Source organism: Cygnus atratus, chromosome 11 (genome assembly GCF_013377495.2).
Source record: "Cygnus atratus isolate AKBS03 ecotype Queensland, Australia chromosome 11, CAtr_DNAZoo_HiC_assembly, whole genome shotgun sequence".
NCBI lineage: Eukaryota > Metazoa > Chordata > Aves > Anseriformes > Anatidae > Cygnus > Cygnus atratus.
In genome coordinates this window covers 11,327,444-11,349,393 of record NC_066372.1, presented here as the reverse complement: position 1 = coordinate 11,349,393, position 21,950 = coordinate 11,327,444, and the positions used below count along the sequence as shown (strand labels likewise).

At 36.2% G+C, this 21,950-nt stretch overlaps 2 protein-coding genes across 6 annotated transcripts in view; both read right to left on the bottom strand.

Annotated features, from left to right (window-relative positions):
- Positions 1 to 27: 27 nt before the first annotated feature.
- Positions 28 to 6,475, bottom strand: USP50 (ubiquitin specific peptidase 50). Its single transcript, XM_050713068.1, has 5 exons — positions 6,415 to 6,475; positions 5,199 to 5,257; positions 4,584 to 4,775; positions 2,843 to 3,055; positions 28 to 636 (listed from the first exon to the last, which is right to left on the bottom strand). Exons 3-5 carry the CDS (start codon positions 4,734 to 4,736, stop codon positions 448 to 450), a joined length of 555 nt encoding a protein of 184 aa, XP_050569025.1. The 5' UTR covers positions 4,737 to 4,775; positions 5,199 to 5,257; positions 6,415 to 6,475; the 3' UTR covers positions 28 to 447.
- An 845-nt stretch (positions 6,476 to 7,320) lies between these two features.
- The window catches only part of TRPM7 (transient receptor potential cation channel subfamily M member 7), a 55,270-nt gene continuing 40,640 nt past the window's right edge, over positions 7,321 to 21,950 (bottom strand). For 4 of the 5 annotated variants that reach the window (XM_035554719.2, XM_035554721.2, XM_050712959.1 and 1 more), the window contains 17 exons: positions 21,334 to 21,518; positions 20,498 to 20,630; positions 19,312 to 20,027; positions 17,142 to 17,218; positions 16,201 to 16,260; positions 14,787 to 14,868; positions 14,319 to 14,389; positions 13,782 to 13,819; positions 13,071 to 13,096; positions 12,701 to 12,751; positions 12,548 to 12,613; positions 11,643 to 11,926; positions 11,203 to 11,285; positions 10,673 to 10,878; positions 9,943 to 9,994; positions 9,742 to 9,848; positions 7,321 to 8,841 (listed from right to left, as the gene is read on the bottom strand). In XM_035554719.2, coding sequence (XP_035410612.1) covers positions 8,711 to 8,841; positions 9,742 to 9,848; positions 9,943 to 9,994; positions 10,673 to 10,878; positions 11,203 to 11,285; positions 11,643 to 11,926; positions 12,548 to 12,613; positions 12,701 to 12,751; positions 13,071 to 13,096; positions 13,782 to 13,819; positions 14,319 to 14,389; positions 14,787 to 14,868; positions 16,201 to 16,260; positions 17,142 to 17,218; positions 19,312 to 20,027; positions 20,498 to 20,630; positions 21,334 to 21,518 — 2,368 coding nt within the window. In that variant the 3' untranslated portion in view covers positions 7,321 to 8,710. Of the gene's footprint in view, positions 8,842 to 9,741; positions 9,849 to 9,942; positions 9,995 to 10,672; positions 10,879 to 11,202; positions 11,286 to 11,642; positions 11,927 to 12,547; positions 12,614 to 12,700; positions 12,752 to 13,070; positions 13,097 to 13,781; positions 13,820 to 14,318; positions 14,390 to 14,786; positions 14,869 to 16,200; positions 16,261 to 17,141; positions 17,219 to 18,888; positions 20,028 to 20,497; positions 20,631 to 21,333; positions 21,519 to 21,950 lie in introns of all 5 variants that reach the window. The other variant, XM_035554718.2, reaches the window with a different exon arrangement.

Genomic DNA, 21,950 nt, shown 5'->3' with positions numbered 1-21,950 from the left:
CTGTTTTGCCTAGAACTACTTAGTTTAGAAATTGTTTTAGCTGAATTTTGTGCATCTCCGTGGTTTGGATTTGGGTTAGTTTTCCTTTCCTGATTGGGTTGGCATTCAAAAATCTTGAATCTTACAGTCTGAGTTTTTATCTGTCTACATGCATATATAACCAACAGAGAAACAGGAATTTTCAGGTAAGCAAATCTGTATGCTCAGCATTTCTGATATTTTGAGGGATCTATGAAGTTTGTCTTGAAAAACAAACATTAGACACAGTGGATGTGCTTTCCATAACAGGCTTGGAAGCTCTAACTCCAGCCCTCTCTCTAGAAATTATTTCCTGCAATACCACAAGCAGATCAGGTAACACGAATGCTCTGGTTTATTGATGAAACAGAATTTAGCTGATGCTGCCAATGAATTCTAATTGCAGATGTACTCACTGTTGTTGCTTTTTCATGACTTGTTGCTTTCTTTGGGTGCAGAAAAGGCCTGACAGGTGTAGAATAGGAGATAAGCGCTGTCAGTCTGCACTGAGGAATTTGGGATCTTGGTGATCTGTGAATCAAAGCTGTACCAGTTTTCGGTGACTGAGTGCTTGCAGAATGCTGTGTAGTGGCCACCATCCAGAAAACCAGAGTGGTTCTGTAACAAACAACATGGTCTGTTAGAACAGAAGGCTCGCTTTCTCCTAACAGAGAAAGTTAGGAATTGGCAAGCGTTTTCTGTTTGCACTTGGAAAAAGAGAGCGAGAAGATTCTAGCCCCCTTTGGCCTACAGAAAGGAATATTAATTCAAATAAATGCTTTAGAATAGAGCAAACAGACACTTCATAGATGATGATTATGCCTCTCTATTCTGCAATATTAAACTTAGCTATTAGCCCTGATACAGGCCCCACTTGCAGAGAGTAGTGGAAGAAGAGCCCACTTAGTCCTTGTTTATGGCCAGGATCCTTGCAGTATCTGCTGAAAAGGCTGGAGGCTGCAACCAGGTGTTATTGACTAGGAATGCATGCTTTTTAAAACTGGGATGCGGTAGGGGAGAAGAGGAGAGAGAGGTGGTTACTTCTCTCTGGTTCAGTTACATACTGTCACTGTATTATATCTCTGGCTGGAGAAGATTAAAATTTGTATGAAAAACTTGCATCCATTGAGAGCAATGCACAATAGCAGAAGCCATGTGTGATAGGTTTAATATTACTTATACATGTTAAGCTAAATTATAATTCTAAAATCAACTCTCTATATAGTTTTATATATATGTATGTGTATATATAGACGTTACTAGTAGATTGTTAGTCAAGCAAAGAGGGACCATCCTCTCTTCTCACATGTTCTAAACTGTTTGAGGCAGGAAACCAAATGCCCTTTTTTCATTAGGGTGCATACGTATCACCTTCTTACTGATGAAAACTGTGTTCAGTTAGTGATGGCTTTGTCCAGGAGACACTTAACTCAAGAGATGCACTCATAGTCGGAACAGAGTAAGGATAGATCGGGAGGGGTGGGGGGATGCTGGCTGTTTTTTTGTATGTATGTTTGTGTGCTTTTTAAAACCACAGAATTTTTAAGTGCCTGGAACAGAGAAGACTGTTGCTCTGATCAAGTCCAAGCTACCATAGGCTTGCTTTGTCTGCATTAGGCAAGGCATTACAAATAAAAGTTGGAAAGGCAAAGCTCACCACTAGAGCACACAAGCTGTATGCTGGGTTCTTGTGGAAAAGTGGGTAACTCTGGAGAGAGATCTAAATTGCTGAGTGGATAGCAGATGTCAGCTAAGAGTTTCCTTTTGTAGTTGCCTTGCCATTCAAGCCTGAAATAAAATTTTGAACTATTTTAAACTTTTCTTTTATTGTGGTGGTTGCTTAACTGGCTGTCCTAGGGGAAGGGAAAATGACTAGTGGCTACCCTGGGTTTGAAACAGATATGTGTTAATGTTGAGTATTACAGGCAACTGACAGAAAACATACAATGTCTTTAAGTGCTGTCTAGCAAGAAAAACAAAGATCTTGCTTCTTGATCCTTCTGTCTATTAGAAATGGACACAGGTACTAAAAGCAGACAGAAGTCAAGCCTCTGCATGGTTGTCACTGTGTCCTAAATGTTCTGGACTGCACTGTCATTGTCAACTCTTCTTTCTTTCTAGGCTTCATCCCTCTTTCCTTTGTAACTTTTAGTACTACACCATACTTCTAAACTTTCATAACGTGGCCATTACCTAGCCATATTTATACAGCCAAAGGCTGTAACTAGGAGCCACAAGTTCTTTTTCAGCATGTCAAGAAAAGCACGTGCTAAATGGGAAATTAAAGAAAAATTACTCTGGGATGGTTGAGCTGCTCCGAACTGTTATATAACGTTTGCATTTTTTTAATTTTATTTTTAATATATGAGCAGTTGATAATAAGAAATTCTTGATAATAAATTTGGTATCAGCCACAGATGGCTAGTAAAGTATGCGAAGCAGCAGCTCTTATACTGAATTGCAGCCTTGTATAGTATATCCACTTTAGACATGATTTAGTTAAGGGATGAACAAAAATACAGTGCCTCAGCTGCCGCAGTGACAAGCAGAACCCTCTTCCCTTCCCGCCCCCCAAGGGGTAAATTTCCCTCATCCCGTGACAACTCAGGAGGATTGCTCCCATAATTTTATCAGTCTCCACAGTCCAGAGAGCACCTCAGAAACCCCACTTAGCACCAGATCCCCTTTGAAAGAATAGAGATTAAGGCCCGGGGAACCAAAGTAACTTAAATCCTGCATCTTTTTAATAAGATGTATCATTCTTAGCCACCTATTCCCCCACCAAACAGAAACCAGCAGTTTGGGAATGTATTAGAGGTCATACCTGCAGAGAGCATGTGCCCTCAGAAGGAACGGGCAAGGAAAGGGCAGTGAAGATCTCAGGTTTATCAGTGGAAGTCTTGCATTCTAGACATGTAATACATGTAATATCGTAACTCATTTGTCCCTCAAATGACTGCATGATAAGAGATGTTTCACTGGCAGGCCCAAGCCCTCTGTTTTCTTTTGCACCAGTTATGCATCTTCTTTTGCTTGACTATACAAGGAAAAAAAAAAGTAGGTAGCCAACTGTTTCAGAAGTGTCTGCAACACTTTTAATGGTTAGAATGGAAGCAAGTGTTTAACGTGGCTTGACAATCAAACCTGCAAAAGACACTGAGAACGAACGTATGATCCACAGCATGCTAGGACCGCCATATACTGGGCGGTTCTTTGAGAAGAGGTTATAGGCAGTAGCACTGTTTTTAAATAGTGTCGATAGTATCTATACTATTCTGTGCTGTATATTGCTAAGACTTCAACTGTTCCCTGCCCATTATTGCAATGCAAGGGAGGGAGACGCTCATTTGCAATGCAGTAGGGGGTCATTAGGTCTTGGTGGACCCATTGCAAAATTCTGGTGGTTTTATAGTTTGTTGTGTTTTGTTTATTTTTTTTTTTTTTTCTAAAGAAACTACGTAGAGCTCTGGTTTATTTGTAAAGATATAACTGATCAAGACATAATCTAAATGTAACCAATATTTGAATAGCTTTAAATCTGGTGCAATTTATCAGCACCTCCTTCCAGCTACAGATTAACTCAGAGGCCCTGGGTAGACAGGCCCACACCCATGCTTATGTGACTCACAGTAGTTATCCTGTCATCCCAGCAGCTACTTGCACATAAAATGAAACACAAGTCTGTCTTGGAAGGAGGAGGTCTGACTCATTCTTAGCTGCACAGCTTTTGTTTTTCTAAATCTTCAGATTCAATGTTATCCTTACCCACAAAAACCCTTCCTACCCTACTTTACCTACAAAAATCCCCTTCCCCCCAGCAGATATTCTCTTTGTTGTAGGAACCAACCTCCCAGCACTTTTACAACAAAATTCACACTAGCAGCAGCTTCAAGGTCTCTGTCCTCCAGCTCACTTCCTCCATAGCACCAAGCCAGGTACAAAGGATGCACTGTGACAGGATTTTGCTTGCAGTTTACCATATCTTCTTTTAAGCAATGCTAAAACTAACTCCTGTGAAAGAGAATGGTGGGCTTTACAAGAGACTGGCTGTCTGCTGCCCACGTAGGCTAGTATTCAGTCTTGTCCCAGAACTTGGCTCTAAAGTTCTATTACTTTACTTGATGTTTGCAGTAAACTAAATTACTTTTATGAGAGAAAATAAACAAAAATGTAATATTCTGGACATATGGGCAGGAATGATTTAATTGCCAGCAAAGTCGTTTATCGGAGGAACTGAGCAGACATGGGGGCATAGCAGACAGATTTTAAGCAGATGAAAAGGGGGAGGAACTAAAGCACGGAAGGGCAAGGAGAAGAAGAGGTGAGTATGATGGTGCTACAGACAACATTAGCATAAGATGAGGGGCTGCAATTTGACATAGCATTAGATGAAGCTAATGAATTATTGTGTGCATGTGGGTATGAAACGAAGGATATGACAATTTTAGAAACCACATCTTGTAGTTTGTGAGAGGAGAATAGGTGATTATTACATGAAGTGCTAAACCACAAAATGTAAGGAGGAAACAGCTACAGCCCCAAAAACATCCCAGCTGCACTCTTACCTTCTTGAGAGCCTCATGGAGCTCATTCAGCACACAGAAACTCCTGTGCATCCTGCTGAGTCCTCTTGCTAAAAGTTGGGTACCGCTCCCCAAGGACTGAACAGAAAACTTCTGGGGAACACAGTCAGACTCTCCAAGCCCCATACCAGACATCAAATATCCAAAGGCAGTTGCAGATTCACCATACTCCCTCTGGAAAAATAAAAATAAGTTTCAGGTAAAGCAGGAAAATATGGTGGCTCTACCTTCAAACAGGAGCATAATAAACTTAGAAAACCGACACAGGTACAGTGCAGCTCTGATGGCCTCTGTTCCATCAGTTCTGGCAGAGGCAGAAAGAACCTGGGCTGCCTTGGTCTCCTTCCAGCACTTTGCCCAAAATAGTTAGCAAAAGGTGGGCATCTGCTGATGCCACTGCACTCAGCATCTCAGCCTAACCCAAGTTTATTCATGTTTGCTCACACTTGTATTAATTTTTATTATTCCCATGGTAATATGCATCATTCAAGAAGACAACAGAATATGCTTAATACTACTTTTTGTGGATCCGAAACAAGACCTTGATTATACTGTTTTTAGCATTACACACGATATAGAAATCCATATCTGTGCTACCTTCTGCAAGCTCCAGGGCTTAGAATTAACTTCCTGTTACTTTCAGCACGAGAGATTACCTGCAAGAAAAAGTATTAACTATAAAGTAATCAAACGTCTTTTCAAAATCATTGTTACTTATTTTTGTTTTCCAATTGACTGTTAGCCGCATGCAACGTGAATTGTTACTACCAGGCTTTTAGCTGTAGGCTTTTCTCATCTCCAAATTCTTGTAGTGTTAAGTGGTATGTCATCTAGCAAAATGCAACCACGAATAACAAAAGTGTAGGAAATCACTGTCACAGGCTTAAAAACCAAATCTCTCCTTTTCCTGATCACAAGGCTACTGAGCAGTAGCTAGGAAACCAGCTCCCCAGTAGACTCACCTTCATGTATTTCACCACAACATATTTGGAATTGTTTTTCTCTGAAATGTTTCAGCACCTAAAATACTGCAGTAAACCACTCAACAATGCTGAGTTTGCTGGATTAATTAAGCAATGAAATTAGCGTATTCATATATTTGAAATTTTTGTGTAAAGAAATGCTATGGCTGTAGGAAATTAAGCGCATTTTAAAACAGAAGTTACCTAAGTAACCAACACTACTATGCAAGTACATAACACTCTAACACTCAGTTTAATCTGTTATTCAATCAGTTTTTCTTCTAACAAAAATATCCTGAAGATGATGATAGGCAATCAAAGCTATGCAAGGAATGAACGTAGCCTACCTATTCACTTATATGAAAGACATTATTTAAATAGGTTAAGCTAAATGCCCTTTTAGTAGGAAAGTCATTGAAGCATTTACAATTTCTATTAAAAACTATTGGAGAAGGTTTGAATTAGTATTCTTGTACTTAAAAGCTATTAAAATAACGATATTGATGCATGCCAATATTTTGGTTTTAGGCAGTTAACAGGTTGTGATGTTCAGTACTACTTTTTTTTCCTCCTCAGAAATCTTGAGGAAATGTAAAAGCTGACAGATCACAACTCTTAACTATTCATAGAGAAAAATGGGCATGCATTTCAAGATTGATAAGGTTTTAAAAGAGGAGCGGCATTCGATGTTATCAGCCAAATGCACTTGTTCCCACAACCTAGTTTTGAAAAGTGCAACATCAATAGGATAAGGTATTTATGACCCCCTACGGGTCAGGATACTTCTTCAAACTCTTCAAACTCTTAATTGCCACCACATCTTTCCAATGCCTTCCTTGAAGAATACTTACATTTATGATTGTTTTCTGTCCGTCTGAAAGAGATTGTGAAAGTTGCAATTGTCTTCTCCTCAGTTTACATATAGGCCTCTCGTATAATTCTAGCCGTAAATCTCCAGGAGTAAGCTATTACTCATGACAGGAAGATGTATAGAAATATGTACAGTTAACCACTGATGACCACACTGAGTTATCCATACGTTCCCCAGCCCTATTTGACCCTTTTTGTCTTTGAAAGGCTTCAGGCCCTAGGCATTACAACACTGACCAAAGGAAACATTTCCCCCTATCACAAACACCCACCACAAATGTCACATCTGTTTATTTTTTTAATAAATTAGTCACAAGCAAAACTACTGAAGACAGTCATCATGGTTGTATAAGTGAACTGTGCATTGTTAAATATTGTCAGGAAACAATGTTTCCTAACTTTAATGTGTATTTTTCCCAAAACGGTTATCCTTTTTTATATACTAAATTTGGTTTATAACACTTGAGGCTCCTCTAGGAATCCTTCCCAATTTTAAGAGCTAGCCTCACTAATACATTGACTATTGCTTTTACTTGACTAAAATACAGCATTGAAAAGTTATAATTCCTATCTTGAATAGATGCCTATCACCTGACAACAACAGAAGGGGATGCTGGCAGGAATCAAACAAGGAACTACAAATTTTAAACAAACACTATAAAGAGCTTTAAAATATTTTGTCTCATTTACTCATTAATCCTATTACATAAGTTTGTCCACTACAGGTGTTTTCACATTTTTTCCCCTAGTTCCTGGTGTTACCAAAGTTGAGATACTCCAAACGTGGACGACTGCTTTGGTCCAGCACAGCAAATTCTACTTTTCTGCATAAAGAGCTATTCAAATTCACCCAAAAAGCCTTTCAGACTAAAGACGGACAGCAGAAGTCTGTAAACAAGAATAAATTTATTTTAGATTCTTTAAAGATTTAATGATATACAAAATGTATACAGTATTATATCCTTATAACATTTTACCTTTCCCCATCAAACATAAAACACCATTTAAACAGCTATTGTGTTCGTGCCTTAAGTCTGTATCTATAAGATACACTACTGAATAAAAAAATTTATAGAGCTATATACTGCCCTTTTAATTAAAAATTACAAATTAGTACCTATGTAACAAAAAAATCGCAGCATGAAACTTCAGTTGGACAACAGTTTTTTCTTGCTGAATGCTCAACAATATTTGGGACAGTTAAATTACATTTTATTGGCATGAAGGTGCATTGCAATCTCCCGTACTTTACATAACGCTATTCCAACCCTAGTCTCTCTTAAATAAGTACCACAAATAACATAACATTAAAGATGTTTTCTACACAATTTTAAATACATTTAAAAGTTATGTGTACATTCAGTTTGATACACTGGTTTTATGAGATCTTTGGAAGGCATAACTTCTGAAGCAGTCACTACATACAACAAAAAGCACTTCCAACTTGTGTTCTCACAAGGCAACTTATTTGGACCAGTACATACTATTTCTTCTATTAAATATGATTATACCAGTCTATCATGGCTTTGTTTGTTACTATTTCATGGTGACATGATAAAACTGAAATGTATAAAACAAGAAATCTCATTATGCACAATTAGGGCTCTATTCCACAAAAAATAACAGCTTTACAGCTACAAAGCTGAATCCTGATTCAGGAGACTCTCTCTCTATTGGAACAGATTAAGTTCCTACCTTCAACCTCAACCTACTGGCATCACATACACACCCCTCATTTGGCTCTGTCTTCTTCATAAAGCCAGAGAAGACGACATCCGGTGAGAAAACATTAGTGGAACCGTTCCAAAAACGCTCACAGAATACTCTGGCATCAGAGAGGTAGGTGCTTTCTCCTATCTTTTACCAATTGACAGCTAAGACAGCTGCCAAAGAGGCAAATGCCTTACCTTAAAACATCAACTACCAAAATCCTTTTGGTTGAAGGCATATTGCACACCACAGGACTACAGAGAGAAAATCCTCCACTAAACTGAAACAAAATCAAAAATAAACCTTCTGCTAAAAAGCCCCTTTTAAAAACATACCATAAATACTCATCATTATTCAACCTCTAAAACGATCAGCTGCCAAGCTGTTCTCTGTAGATGGTTATCACAAGTTGTTAGGTCCTTAGATAATGGACCAGCCAAATTCCACTTATAACACAGTAATCCTTGTTTTGATGCATCTTTCTTTTAATTATGGTGGAGGAAAGATAAGTGACAACTTTGTGACATTCCATGAAGTTTGGATGAGGCCACTGATTTGGTCACATCATTAGAGCATCAAACGAATAGAATTAGCTGAATCTGATTCTTTGGTGCAGCTTCCAGGCTGAATTGTCAATTCAGGGGAATCATCCTGAGGAAATATAATCTTGTCAGGTGTGTAATCATTCCTCTTCAGATCTAAATAAACAAAATGAAGTCATATCAGTTACTATTTCTTTGGAATGTAGAAACAATGAAGCATAAGTTATTTCAAATAACTGGCTAGGCATATGTACTTATAAATAAGAATTCCTCAATATGTATTCAATGCCACAGAAGGATGTTTTATCGGATACGTAACAGGAAGCATATAGTTCTGCTTTAAAAAGTGATGGAAACTTAATTATTTTATTTATAGATACTATATAGCAAGTACCAAATCAACTTCTAATGGAAATCAGACCCTTTCATGATACCCTTTGATGCTACCAGGAGTTACAACTCAAATTTAAAATAAAAGACCTCTCTTCATATGAGAAGCAACCTAAAAGAGTAGCATTAAACAGGCAGGATCATGCAAGTTCCTTAAGTTATTCTGGAGTCTAAAAGCCTGATACAGAGAAATAATTTCAAGGTTTGATATGAGTGCAGTGTAGTCCATGCAACAAAAATGTTCAGAATTGAATAGTTTAATAGAACAAATTTATGCAGACCTAGATATGTATAAAAAAAGGGCAAAGCCCCCAAAAAAACATATTCCAGTTTTTGGCTAAGAAGTCTCAGATTTTGCAGTATCTTTGCCTCCTTTTCCTACTTTTTCTGGGAACTCTTATTATTTTTTACTGCACCTTCTGAAGTCAAGATCAATCTAGTCTACCTTCTTCAAGTACTGTGCATACAAATATAGATTACACATTGTTAAATCCTTCAACTAGGATTTTTTATCTTAAAATGGCATATCTTTTTAAAGTAAAAATACAAAACTGATGTTTATTACTTACTCTACTTTCATGGCATGACATTACTATTTCATTATGCATCATACAAAACATCATGATACCCAAGTGCCTCAGAAAAAAAATACAGCACCACTCTTACCAGGAAGTTTAAGTTTCCTGCAGCAGGAATTACAGTGATGCTTTGCTCTGAAGTTTTTTATTGCATCCTCTCCCAGATTGGCTGGACCAAACACCATATCATATGACCTTAGAAATAAACAGTGTGTAAACATGGATTGCATGTGTTCTCTGGCAAAATTTTTACAGTACTTTTTTTCTTTAAACCCGTCTTTGACCTTACCTTTTTTCTCCAGCTTTTATCACAGAGGGATCTGTCAAGTTTTCACCAACACCTTCAGACAGCACATGAAGAAAAAATTAAATCTGATACATTACATAAATGCATTAATATTGAAAAGCCTTGCCATTGTTAGCTATGACTTCTCAGCTTTCCCAAGAATAAAGGCAGAAAGAATTAAAACGGTATAGAATACTCTTTATTCTTACATGAATTGCTCCTCAGCAAGCACTTAGTACCTCTCAGATTTCCTTCACCTAATTCTACATCTGCCTGCAATTCTTAACTAATTTTCACCTGAGAGAAAAAAATTTCCTATATAGAACTTCTCACAGACAGAATATCTGACACATAATTAAGTATAAATACAGCTTGCCATATTGGCACTATACAAATGTGTCAACAAATATATATATATATATATATATATATGGCACATATAATTGGGAAAACTCCTATATATTTATATTCTCTGTAGTGCTGTAACATTTTGTGCCATATTTAATAAACCCACCATTGATTCAGATGAACTAGACTAAGACACACTAAATACTGCTTATTGAATATAAATACTCCTTATCGCATATGAATTCTTAATAAAATGCTATCACAAGAGAGTCCAGGAGTTGGAATCAATGACCCTTATGGCTCCGTTCCAACTCAACTCTATTATTCCGTGAGAAAGACCCATATACCTTGGCTGTTGACCCCAATTTCAAAATCGGGACGTTACCTTGCAGATCTAGTACCAGCAATTCCCCTCTTGTATACTCATAGGTCCAATGGCTGAAAGCTAGCATAACCTCCTCTAGCATGTTAGTTGGAATTATTTCATCACCATTGTTGTTGTTGTATTTTCTGAACTCTCCTGTCATGCACTCTTCAACTGCAAACCACTGGCCAGCAGAGTGGCAATATAACAGGAAAACTTCCAGGAACCTAGTAAAAAGCATACTTAATGAATATATTTCCAAACAAATGACAATTTAGTCATTTACTACTAGACAATTCTTTGATTTACTTATCATTTAAAACATTGGAAACTACTATATAAATTCATTAATATTATCACTCTAGGCTAGAAGCAGTGCAAGAAAGTATCAGTGAAAACACTGCCAAGAATATTTGTCTGACACATTCTTTAATGTTCAGAGACATATCCACGTATCAGTACCTTAATATATTTGAGCTGTATGTTCACAGCCCTGTAGGCATTCTTCTGGAAGAAAACATGCAATATGCTAGAAGTTTAAATTTACTTACCTTGGAGAGTATGGTATGGATTTGGGCTTCATTTGATTGAAAGCAAAAGTGAGCTTCTGTGCTGCCCTCTGCTGCTGAATTTCCTAAAATTCAGAGCCCATATTTTATTAGCAGCATGATATGAAAGGAATCATTACGGAGCCAAAAAAAAAAAAAAAAAAGAACAGCAAGAACAGTAACTACTGATTCCCCCAAGACAGTGTAACAAATTGCTTGCTTTTAAATTTACATTTTAAGACTTTGAGCTTTTTGAATTAGTAAAACATACTGTAGCAGAGTTTTAACCCTTTAGTTCATAGAGAACAGAAAATTAACTTTTTTTCTTTTGTAATATATATATATATATATATATATACACACACACATACACACACACTATTTTTCAGGTGGGAAAAAATAATGCCTGTCTATGCTTAATAATTGACAAGAATAAAACTTACTCTCAAGCACAAGTGTAACACAGTATCCTCTTTATAAATGCTTGACCAAGTATTCACAACTTCAGGAAGAAAAGACTTGATGATATAAAGATGACCTGATTTGAGGATATCATATTCCGACCACGTGCATACTACTTTAAGAGCTCGACGTAAACCTCCTCCCATCTCCTCTTTACTTAAAAATTCAATTTTAGCACAGAGTCCTAGTTGTGACCAGGAAGACATGCTGTTGTTCAAGATGTTGGGAGAACTTTCTTCAAGGCGATATACAGTGACTGGTTCACCTGTATTACAATACAGAAAGCAATCACCACATTTAATTTTCAAATTAAAGCACTGAATATCTTCAGTTTCTTAGATCTCAACACATATGAAGTTGTCCCTCACATTCTGAATCAGTAAAAAAATGAAACTAGCCAGTAGAAAGACCCCTCTTTTCTTTCATACAGCAGCACAGTACTACAGCGTTTTTGTCCTCCTGATTAGAACTATTAATGACATCATTCAAACAGCATTAAGAACACTGAATAAATGCTTACATACACTTTAAATGAGTCAAAACAAGCCCTAACTTAAAGGAATACTTGCAGAATAGTTTGCTATAAAAATTGTTAGTACAATTCTATCACCACCATTCTGAGGACAACTACAATTAATCTAAATTTCATAATCAAGTGAGCTGCCCTAGAAAAGGTGTCAGACATTTAAATTTTTGAGCATTGCAAGAGAGACACTATTTTAGTTTACTAGTTATAAGCAAACATGAAATTTGTCTTTATAATCTTCTATTAGAAGAAATTTGTACACGGATTTCTTTTGTTTTCTTCCCCAAAAGACCGTACTAAACATGCCCTTTGAACTCTGACCCTCCCCCTCCACTCACCAACAAGAATCACAATCTTTACCTCTTGGAGGCACAGGAGTGAAGGGAATGCTCTGTGATAACCTCATCAAGTTATTTCTTTCTACAGCTAGAGAAAAATTACAGCATTTATTAGATTTTAAGGTTCTAAAAAGTGTCATTAGAGATATGAACTATAGTTATAAGAGGCACTGACCTGAATAATAGTAATTGATATCCATAATAGGCTTGAAAGGAGAAGCGATGCCTGAGAGAGATCAGAAATAATGAAAGAGACACTGCCTCCTACCTGTACTGTGTACCAAAATAACCACGTGCAAAGACCACTTCCCAAGTGACTAGAGCTTGAAAAAGATTTGCTATGCAGAAAATTAAGGATCTCGCTTAGATCTTCAGTACTTTAGAAGAAATTGTAGTACTTGAAGGTAGGCTGTTAAAAAAGTAATCATAGTGCTACCTCTCCATGAAGCTCCAAATTATCAGCAAACATATTCTCATACATGACCCAAACAGTTGCTTGTATGAAAAAGCTCCCAGCTTGTTTATAGCAGAAACAAAAAACTTACCATTCAATGCATCTTCTTCAGATGGCCTGTGAAATGTCACAAAACCAACTGTTATTGCTTCTTAAAAACTTCTTTTTATATTTACTGATTTTGACACATCATCCTATGACCTTGTTAACCTCACAGTAATGCTTTTATCTTATTTTTCAAGGGCAGAACTGCTGTTTAATTACAAAATGGTAATGGAAGGCTGTTAAGTAATCTCCTGGTTTTAGAGCTATACTTTAAATACCACCAAGTCACGCACAACATTATGTAAAGTTTGCATCACAAGAGCTCATTCCCACAGAGGTGCTTAATTAAAGTGTGTTCACAACAGCTTACCCTTCTGTTATCAGATTAATAAGGTAATGCTTTTAACAGTTAACTCGGGATAATTGTTAACAAGAGCAATGACTGCACAATTTCAGAGAAGGTTTACAATTTGGAAGGTTGGGTAAAGAACTTTGCCAGGAAGTTAGCTCATTAATAAGTGTCAACACAGACATTTTCATGTAAGAGCATGTTTTGCCCTCTGATATGCGACTCAATTAACTTAAATATAACCTATCATAGCATTCCAGTGAACACATTCAGTTATTTATTAGAAAAATCCTTAAACCTTGTTTTTTCATTAAACACAGCTGAGTAACACTGCAGCCAAAGACTACAACCAAAAAGAAAAATCAAAATACATAATGGAATTTCTTCATTACTAGAAAGCTTACTTACATTTGATTGCTATTTGAAGGTCTACCTTGCAACCAATCCTTTAAATCAAAGGGGAAAAAAAAGAAGGCTTCAATTTTGTAAGAAGAACACCGTATATTTAATTTGGGGGGCAGGGGAGTTACGTGTTTTAAGATCTTGCAGTACAGCCTGCTTATTGGAAAGATTTCACTAAACTGTACCGAACTGCAGTTGAACAGAAAGACTCAAATACAACTGAGGATTGGTAAATACAATTAAAAGAACAGAAAAGTCTATGTTCTTTGTTTTATAGATCGTATAAGCATTTTTGTTCTTAAACAAAAAGGCTTGTTTTACATAAACAGGAAGCACTGTATGTTTTCGTAGTGAGAACATGCACAATATGTAGTAGATAATATGTAAAACTTCTTCCCTCAGTCAAAACAGGTCCCCTCCTGTTGCCTCCTTGAACGAATAAGACTACAAATCAGTATTATTCTTCATGCAGTCTGTTTCTTCACCTTTATTTGTTCACTTTCTAGTTCTACTTGACAACAACAAAGAGAGGAGGATACAAACCGTCAACAAGGCTGCTTTAGAATCTACTTGCTGAGTATCTTCACTTGATGCTCTTCTACTCTTGCTGTATACTACAAATGAAAAAGATTAATAACTGGACAAAGAATCGCATGTGTCTTTGTTACCTATTTTCTAACAGAGTGAGCAACTAGACAGCTTAATTGGTCTCCTATATAAAAAAGACCTGATCCACAATTATCTACTGTTAGAAGTTTCCAGCACAGTTCTGGCTGTATCACTTACCTTTTTATGATCTAGCTATTTGGGTATTTGCTGTTGCAAACAGAATTTAGCTGGCATGAGGAGAAGAATCACAGTGAAACGCGAGAGCCAATTTAAATAGCACCAATCATGAAAACACTTCGAGATGGTTTAACTTTTTCTGTTTTCCTTGCACCCTCTTGGAATATGCATTGTCAACGAAATTGAGTAAGAAAATTAGGCCACCTGAATCGATGACATACTTACATTGTTCTGAATGGACTGCCAAAGGGTCAGTAAACCCACAGCAAGAACTAGACTGTCTTAGACCACAGTCAGTTTGAAGACCCTACAAAAGAAGTACACATATCATCATTATCATTGTTCTCAACTACTACTTTTTTTAGCACTACATTAGAAATATATATGTTTTTTAGACTTGTGGATGTACCTCAAATACCTTGCTGCAAAAAAACGCTTACGTCAAGTGCGTAATTCAGCTAAAACACTTTTTACAGTATCAGTTCTAACATTTTCAGTTGCTTATTAAGACTATTGATCTATTCGGAAAAAATACTTTTAAAGAGAACGTTACAATAAGACATGATTGTAGAGATGCACATTATGCTAGATCTCTACAAGCACCGCGTTCAGCTGTTCTGTTATGTATCTTCATTAACTATCAATTCTCATTTGAGAACTTGGCTCAGTCAGAAACTAAAGTTCAGTTTGAAAAAGCCATTGAAACTAAAAATAAAATCTAAGTATTGCCACAAATACCTACAGTTCATGAAGTGAATTTCCCCACGGACACATTCCTTAATAATAATTACATACTTTGACTATCTACTGAAACGGTCAGCTTCAGACAACAAAACGTTTATTTTGCAAACAAATAGAAAGACATCTTCATCCCAAACTGCAACTTCACGTACACTGCAATGGGGCCAGAACACTCCTCACAATCAGCCTAATAATTCCAATGGTTACCTGAATGAAATTTTAAAATTCAAGATTCTGTAGAACAAAAAAACTTGAACTTAGAATGGTATGCTTCGCTTTCATTTCAAGACTTGCCACAATTAGGAAGTTGTTACCAGCCTTTCTGACCCTTCAAAGGCACACACCCACGGGTATGTGTACAGGTGTGCGTGTGTATGTGTACCAAGTGTGAGAGTATATACATATACTATTTGTGTATGGATACTGATGAGAAAGATTATTTCTTTACATCCCTAGACAGAAATACTTCATTGAAATGTACCAGAGAATGCTAAGCCAAGATAACAATGCATGGCTGCCAGAAGATACACACATCCTCCCCTACTCTTCTGTGTCTTTATAAATTCTATTACTCTATATGTACTGTGTCTGGATATCGTAACTTTAATGTCATACTTTGTGAAGACATTTGAAGGCAAATTCTGTATTTTTTTTGTGGAAGAATAGACTATAACTACCCCTTACATAACTGGCAAACTTCCCAAAGTGTGTTGTTTCTTTTTTTTTCCTTTTTTTTTTTTTTTTTAATTCTTTAAATCATGACAAGGGTTCATTGTATCTTTCCCCTGCAAATAGTGATCTATGAAAACAGAGTTTCTTATCTTCACTGTAATGAATAAATTCTACCATCTGGTGAAAATTGTCTTTCTAGAATAAAATGGAAACCTTCTACACTTACTTGAAGTCTGGTTGGCTCTCTTCCCTCCAATATAGCTTTTTTGAAGTCTTCCTGTTGCTCCTATTTAAAAAAAAAAAAAAAAAAAAAAGCAAAATGTAAACATTATTAAAAGTAGTACCGGAATACCCACACACAAAAAACTTCTTGGTCACACATGATACTTATCAGAAGGCGAACAAGGAACAACTCAGCAGAAGTTTTGACATTGCAAATGGTCATCATGCAATTCTCAAGTCAGATTCTCCCCCCAGTGAGGGGTAACTGCAAATGGAAGCTTTTATATATATATATATATATATATACACACATATATACACGTGTGTGTGTGTGTGTGTGTATATATATATCTCTCACCTGGAGGACAGGTTTGTCACAATTAATAACTTCCCAGTAGTTATTTGTAATATTTTTTTTATGAAACCTGAAATTATACACCATTTTAGTTAACAAAGTTTAGTAGAAAGGCCTTTTCTTCTTGGAAGCACAACAAACAACCTTTGAAGGAACTGCAGTCACTTTCAACCATATACACTATCATCTTGGTCTGTGTAATATTACTGTAAATCACTTAAATCTTCCTAAACACCTATCTTGAAATTTACAAGTTTCAAATGTTTCTTATTTAATTGGGGGATATATAATTTTATCTTAATTTTAATTTACAGTTACATTCATTTCAGCTTTCATAACCTCAGAACTTCTTTAATATCATATTATGAAACAAGAGTACTTGATGTGCAGTTAAGGTTGCACAAGTTTTCACTCCATTGCTAATCATAAGAGATGCATTCCTTCCAGGCTGCATTTTGGAAGTTCTTTGATTGTATTTGCTCTTAGACTTAATCAAGACATATGGTGAAGTTACAATTGAAAAAAAAACACAACCACCAAAAAACACTATCCTCACTAATCATGGAAAGACTTTCTGAAAAACACGTTACCTCAATATCAGCACTTCTTTCTTTAATTTTGCTTGCTGCTTCTTTAAACCGCTGCAACTCCATGCTGTCTCTGTGACCTTTGACACAGTGAATTGAAAAAGAGTATTCAAAATCAAAGGCAGACTGACATGTTCTGACCATGCCAATAGTTTGTATCATAAGAACAAAGGGTTACAAACCATCTAAATTCTGTGTGCCTGACTGCACCAGGGAACACTTTCCAAACACAATAAAATTGGTGTAACAAAATATTAATATGAAACTATTGCTTTTCCCGCATTGTGTGGACTACCACAATTCAAAATGTGAAAATAACATTTTAAAATGTTAAGTGTATGCTCCCCACAAGAAAGGAACTAGATAGTCTGAATCATAGTATTTTTAAGCGAGCATAACATATGAAGGAAAAGCAGACAGTTTTCTGAGGTAGCTTTTACAATATACCCTTCATCCTCCCAGTTGCAAGACAGCCTCCAGAATTTTACCAAGCACGTGGCTTTGTAATGAATGAAAACCTACTGGGATTGGCAATAGAAAGCTGCCCTTCATCTGAAGTTTTGTAAAACCTGGACAGTAAGAATGAAGAGTATGTTCTAAATGCTAGATGTCAGAGGACCACACACTAAAAATTTCACTCCAGTAAAATAAGTATAGTTAGTATTCAAAGTTATTAGTGGTAAAGAACATTCACAGATTAGCTAGAGTTATACAATCACTGAGTCCATTATTTCTGTTTAGTCTTGCTTTCTGAATCAAAAGAAAAAGGGGACGTCTTTTTTTTTTTTTTATATATACATATCATGAGAACATTATAAACAAGTAACTAGTGTACACAAGCGTGTAGATACTCTTTCTACACATAAACAAAACTAAAAATGATAGTGTATGTAGGTATCTTCTTAGAACTCCAAGTTTCATAGCAATAAACTCTTGTCTAAAGATTTAAATCTTTACATTCTCAACAAACATTTGAAAAACACTGAGGCATCCCTGAACTGGGGCAAGACAAAGCTTCTGCAGGCAACCTGTCAATTCCAGATTGTGATCTACTATACACTAAAACTATTTAAAGCATTATCTATTTCACAGAGATCGGTTAGTAAACCCACACCTGTATTTTGCAATGAATCTGCCACTGTTTTACCATTCAAATACGTAGGTAACTATAACCAAAAGCATGCGACTTTTTACTGTTAAGCAAAACTTGAGGGAAGGCATAATGTTGTTATTTAATTAAAGGATTTTGGAAGCTGCCAAAAGGACTGCTAAAAAGTACATAGGCAACAGTGGAAGATCCCAATTACAACAGTGTTTAGAAACACAGTATAGGAGGATCCCTCAGTTTGATACAGATACCACAAAGATATTTGTCCAGGATTCCATCAGCCTAAGAAGTCTTCTGTAATTACGTCAAGAAATAGACAATATTTTTAAATGTATGAAATGAAAAGATAAGAGCTTCATAATGAGTTGCAAAAAGTTTATCTACAATGCCCATACCAAGTTGTAGAGCTGTTAATTGCATAGAACTGCTATACTCAACAACTGGCCACTGTTTTTCAGAAAAATATTGTCTATGTGACAGAATTATAAAGAAATGATAATTTTTGAGTAAAAATAAATAAATTCAGGCAACATAGGGAAATTAGAGATGTTAAAAGCAAAAAAAGCAGAGCAAAATGGTAGAATAAAGTCACCTGCAACCGGAATACACCCAAAATACCATACAATTCTTGATAAATCAAACCTTGTGGTTTAGATTTGGTCCACAGTTTATGAAGTAGTCCCATAAGGATGTTAGAACATAAATCTTGGTTTTGGAGTTCCATTGCATGGACATGCTGACTTTGGGAAAGTTCATCTTTAATATTCAATTTTCCATGTGAGCCGCCACAGTTGACTGTTGACGTCAAGTCGCCAGTTGACAAAGACAACTTCGTTTGGGGTTTGTTCTTCGATAAGTTGACAGAGGACTGGTGATCACATTTGTCAACTCTGCAGCTGTAGTTATCATTAGTGTCACTCTCATCATGAATAAAACCACAATTAATGTATCCTCCATTTTCAACACAAGGTTGGGTGAAAGCAAGGCAAGCAGAGCCAGAAGCAAGAGGATAAGAGCAGCTAATTATGACTTCAGGACATTCAGAATCTACTTTGTTATACTTACCCACAAATGCACCAAATTCTACATTATTATCTCCTTCTGTAGCCTTAGAGCAAACAGTCTCTTCATGCTTTGCTGAAGAATCCAGCTGACTTTTACAACTGGGACGAGATGGAGTGCTAACAAAAAACTTAGCTGTTGGGGATGTTACATGTGGCATGCTGTTGGATGAATTGCCTAATTTTTTACTTCTACTAATGGATTTTGAGATTTCTGCAGCCTGTATTCGTTGGCGAAGTTCTGGAGGGGGAACAACATTGGAAAATAAGGCACTGCCTGAGGAACCTGCCTCTTGAAAGTTTATTTCTTCTCTTCGAGGAACTAGAGCTAACTCCTGACCAATAGTCTTATGTTGGACTTCTTTGTCATCACGTATAGAAATGTTACAGAGTAAAGCATTATTATTTTCAAGGCCTCCTTGTGGAAAAGAACCGAAGACATTTCCAATGCTGTGCTTTTTCCACACAGATGATCTTAGAGAGCCATCATCAATGAGGTTTTGTGCCAAGTGTTTTGAAATACTCAATTCCCGTGTAATTTCATTATGAACCTTGCTAGCTTCTGAAGCTTTCTGTGCAGTCAGTGTTTTCAGAGTATCCACAGTTAGAGCAGAGAGATCCTGTAGGTGGCCAATCTGTGAATCTAAAGACTGTAGTGACCGTTTTATGTAGTTGACACGATCACCAACTTCCTTTATCTGAATACACATTTGTTCCACCCTAAGAAAAAAAAAATCAAATTATGAAGTAGCTATGAAAGATATTATTTTCTATATGCAAACAAAGCATCTTTGCAATTCTTTTTGCCCACTTAAGAAAAAAGAACTCTAAAATTTCAGGATGGTATAAACTAGAGCATTTGGCTGCTTTGTAATACAACATTTGTACATACTTTTGAATCACAGAATTAGCATACACATAAACAAAGGCCCTACAGCACACTTTCAAATGCATTAGTTTACAATTGCCTCAGCTTACCAACTGTAGGCAATGCTATTCTACAGATAAGGGAACAAACCAATCACATTAGCGGCTTCTGCATAGCATCATCTAAAGTTTGCACAAATACATAGTTTGAGTATTTTCTTTAAGTGTATTTTACCCCCTTAAAGCAATTAAAAACCACAAAAGTTCTAAGCTTCTCTATTCAGAAGTTTTATTTGTAAAAAAATTATTTGTAAAAATTTTACCGTTCAAATGTGACTCGAATCCTCTCCTCGCTTCCAGAATGAAATTTATCATCTTTTTCATTGAAATACATCTCAACACACAGTTCTTCAAAATCATGAAGTTTCTTTTGATCTTCTTCTGTTAGGAAGAGTTCTAAAAAGAGATTAAACAGTTCAGAAGATGCATATGTAGTAAAGTTTTTCAGACACTGGAAATTTATAGCCACAAACTTACAAAGGGTGTTAAAAGTAAAACACATACAAAAATAGAAAACAGTGCCATCTAGGACCTTTCCTCTCCTTGCAAGACAAAAAAAAAAATTAAATGTCAAAGACTTTGCCTAAAATAAAAATCAAGATACTACACGCCACACCCCCCCCATACACTTTCTTTAAGACAGAGGCTAGATTCCTCAGCTGTATTTCTCATCATCTGTGAAACGATTTTTTTTTTTCTTTTTAAATCTTCAAAGTGTTTCAAGTAAGACTAGTCTTCCAGGAAAAAAAAAGTCCTTCATGAACACTAACAGAAAATCTAATTTTGTAGCGTTCTGTTTGCTTTTGCTATCAGTTAGTCTAACCGGAGATTTTCCAGGGGCTGTGCATTATATCCTTTGTGAAAACATGGGAATATTGAACAGAATAAGAGTCTTATTCAATATTGAGGATACAAAAAATTAAGACCTACTTAGAATCACAGAATATCCCCAGTTAGGAGGGACCCACCAGGATCATCAAGTCCAACTTCAACTTTGTTGAGAACACATATTAAAACCAAGAAGTCTGCACGTTCCTGACAGTTTGCTTTAATCATATCAAAAAATTATCATAATTTTTTGGATAATAACTGTTCATACTTGGCCCATCTGAAGTCTTGTCCGTCTTTCTTCTTTTACATATACAACAGAACAGGGAAGCCATGTGGCTAAGAATAATAAGTGGTGGAGGCAGAACAGGTTTTTCATGATAGGCCATAATGAAATGATAGCGTTGATACTTCCACACAATGTTTGAAATTGCCTTTACCTGTAAATATACATTGCTGAAAAGGAAGAAAAAAAGAATTAAACACAAGTTTTTTGCTGTTGCTGTTGTTTGTGTTTATTATGTGTTTAAAAAAAAGACAGAAAATCACATACTTGTCTTTTACTGTATTTTATACAGTGTAAGTTGGAAACATTCAAGAAAAGGCTACGCCCTAAAGCAGGGAGAGGATTAAATAATTCTCTCATCTGCTATCATTTCAGTACCTTTCCTCAGACATGAAAGACACTGAGATATTTCAAATTTGTCAAAAAGGTATTTCCAACTAAACACATTTTTTTAATTATTATTATTACTTTTAAATCAGACCACACTAATTGTCTAGTCTACCATTCCCCAGTATTAGTGAGCTGTTTATTCCCATATATAAAACACTTGCAGAGAATTCCTTATGGATTTAAATTACTCTACAATTGAACTCAACTGAAGA

Bases quoted from the DNA above. Each gene is read 5' to 3' on its own strand.
- USP50 (XM_050713068.1), bottom strand. From the start codon at position 4,736: ATGTCTGGTATGGGGCTTGGAGAGTCTGACTGTGTTCCCCAGAAGTTT. The intron at 3,056-4,583 runs GTAAGAGTGCAG...TTCCTTGTATAG, and splicing joins TCCATGAGGCTCTCAAGAAG to TCAAGCAAAAGAAGATGCAT. The intron at 637-2,842 runs GTATGACCTCTA...TGTTTGTTACAG, and splicing joins AGGGCACATGCTCTCTGCAG to AACCACTCTGGTTTTCTGGA.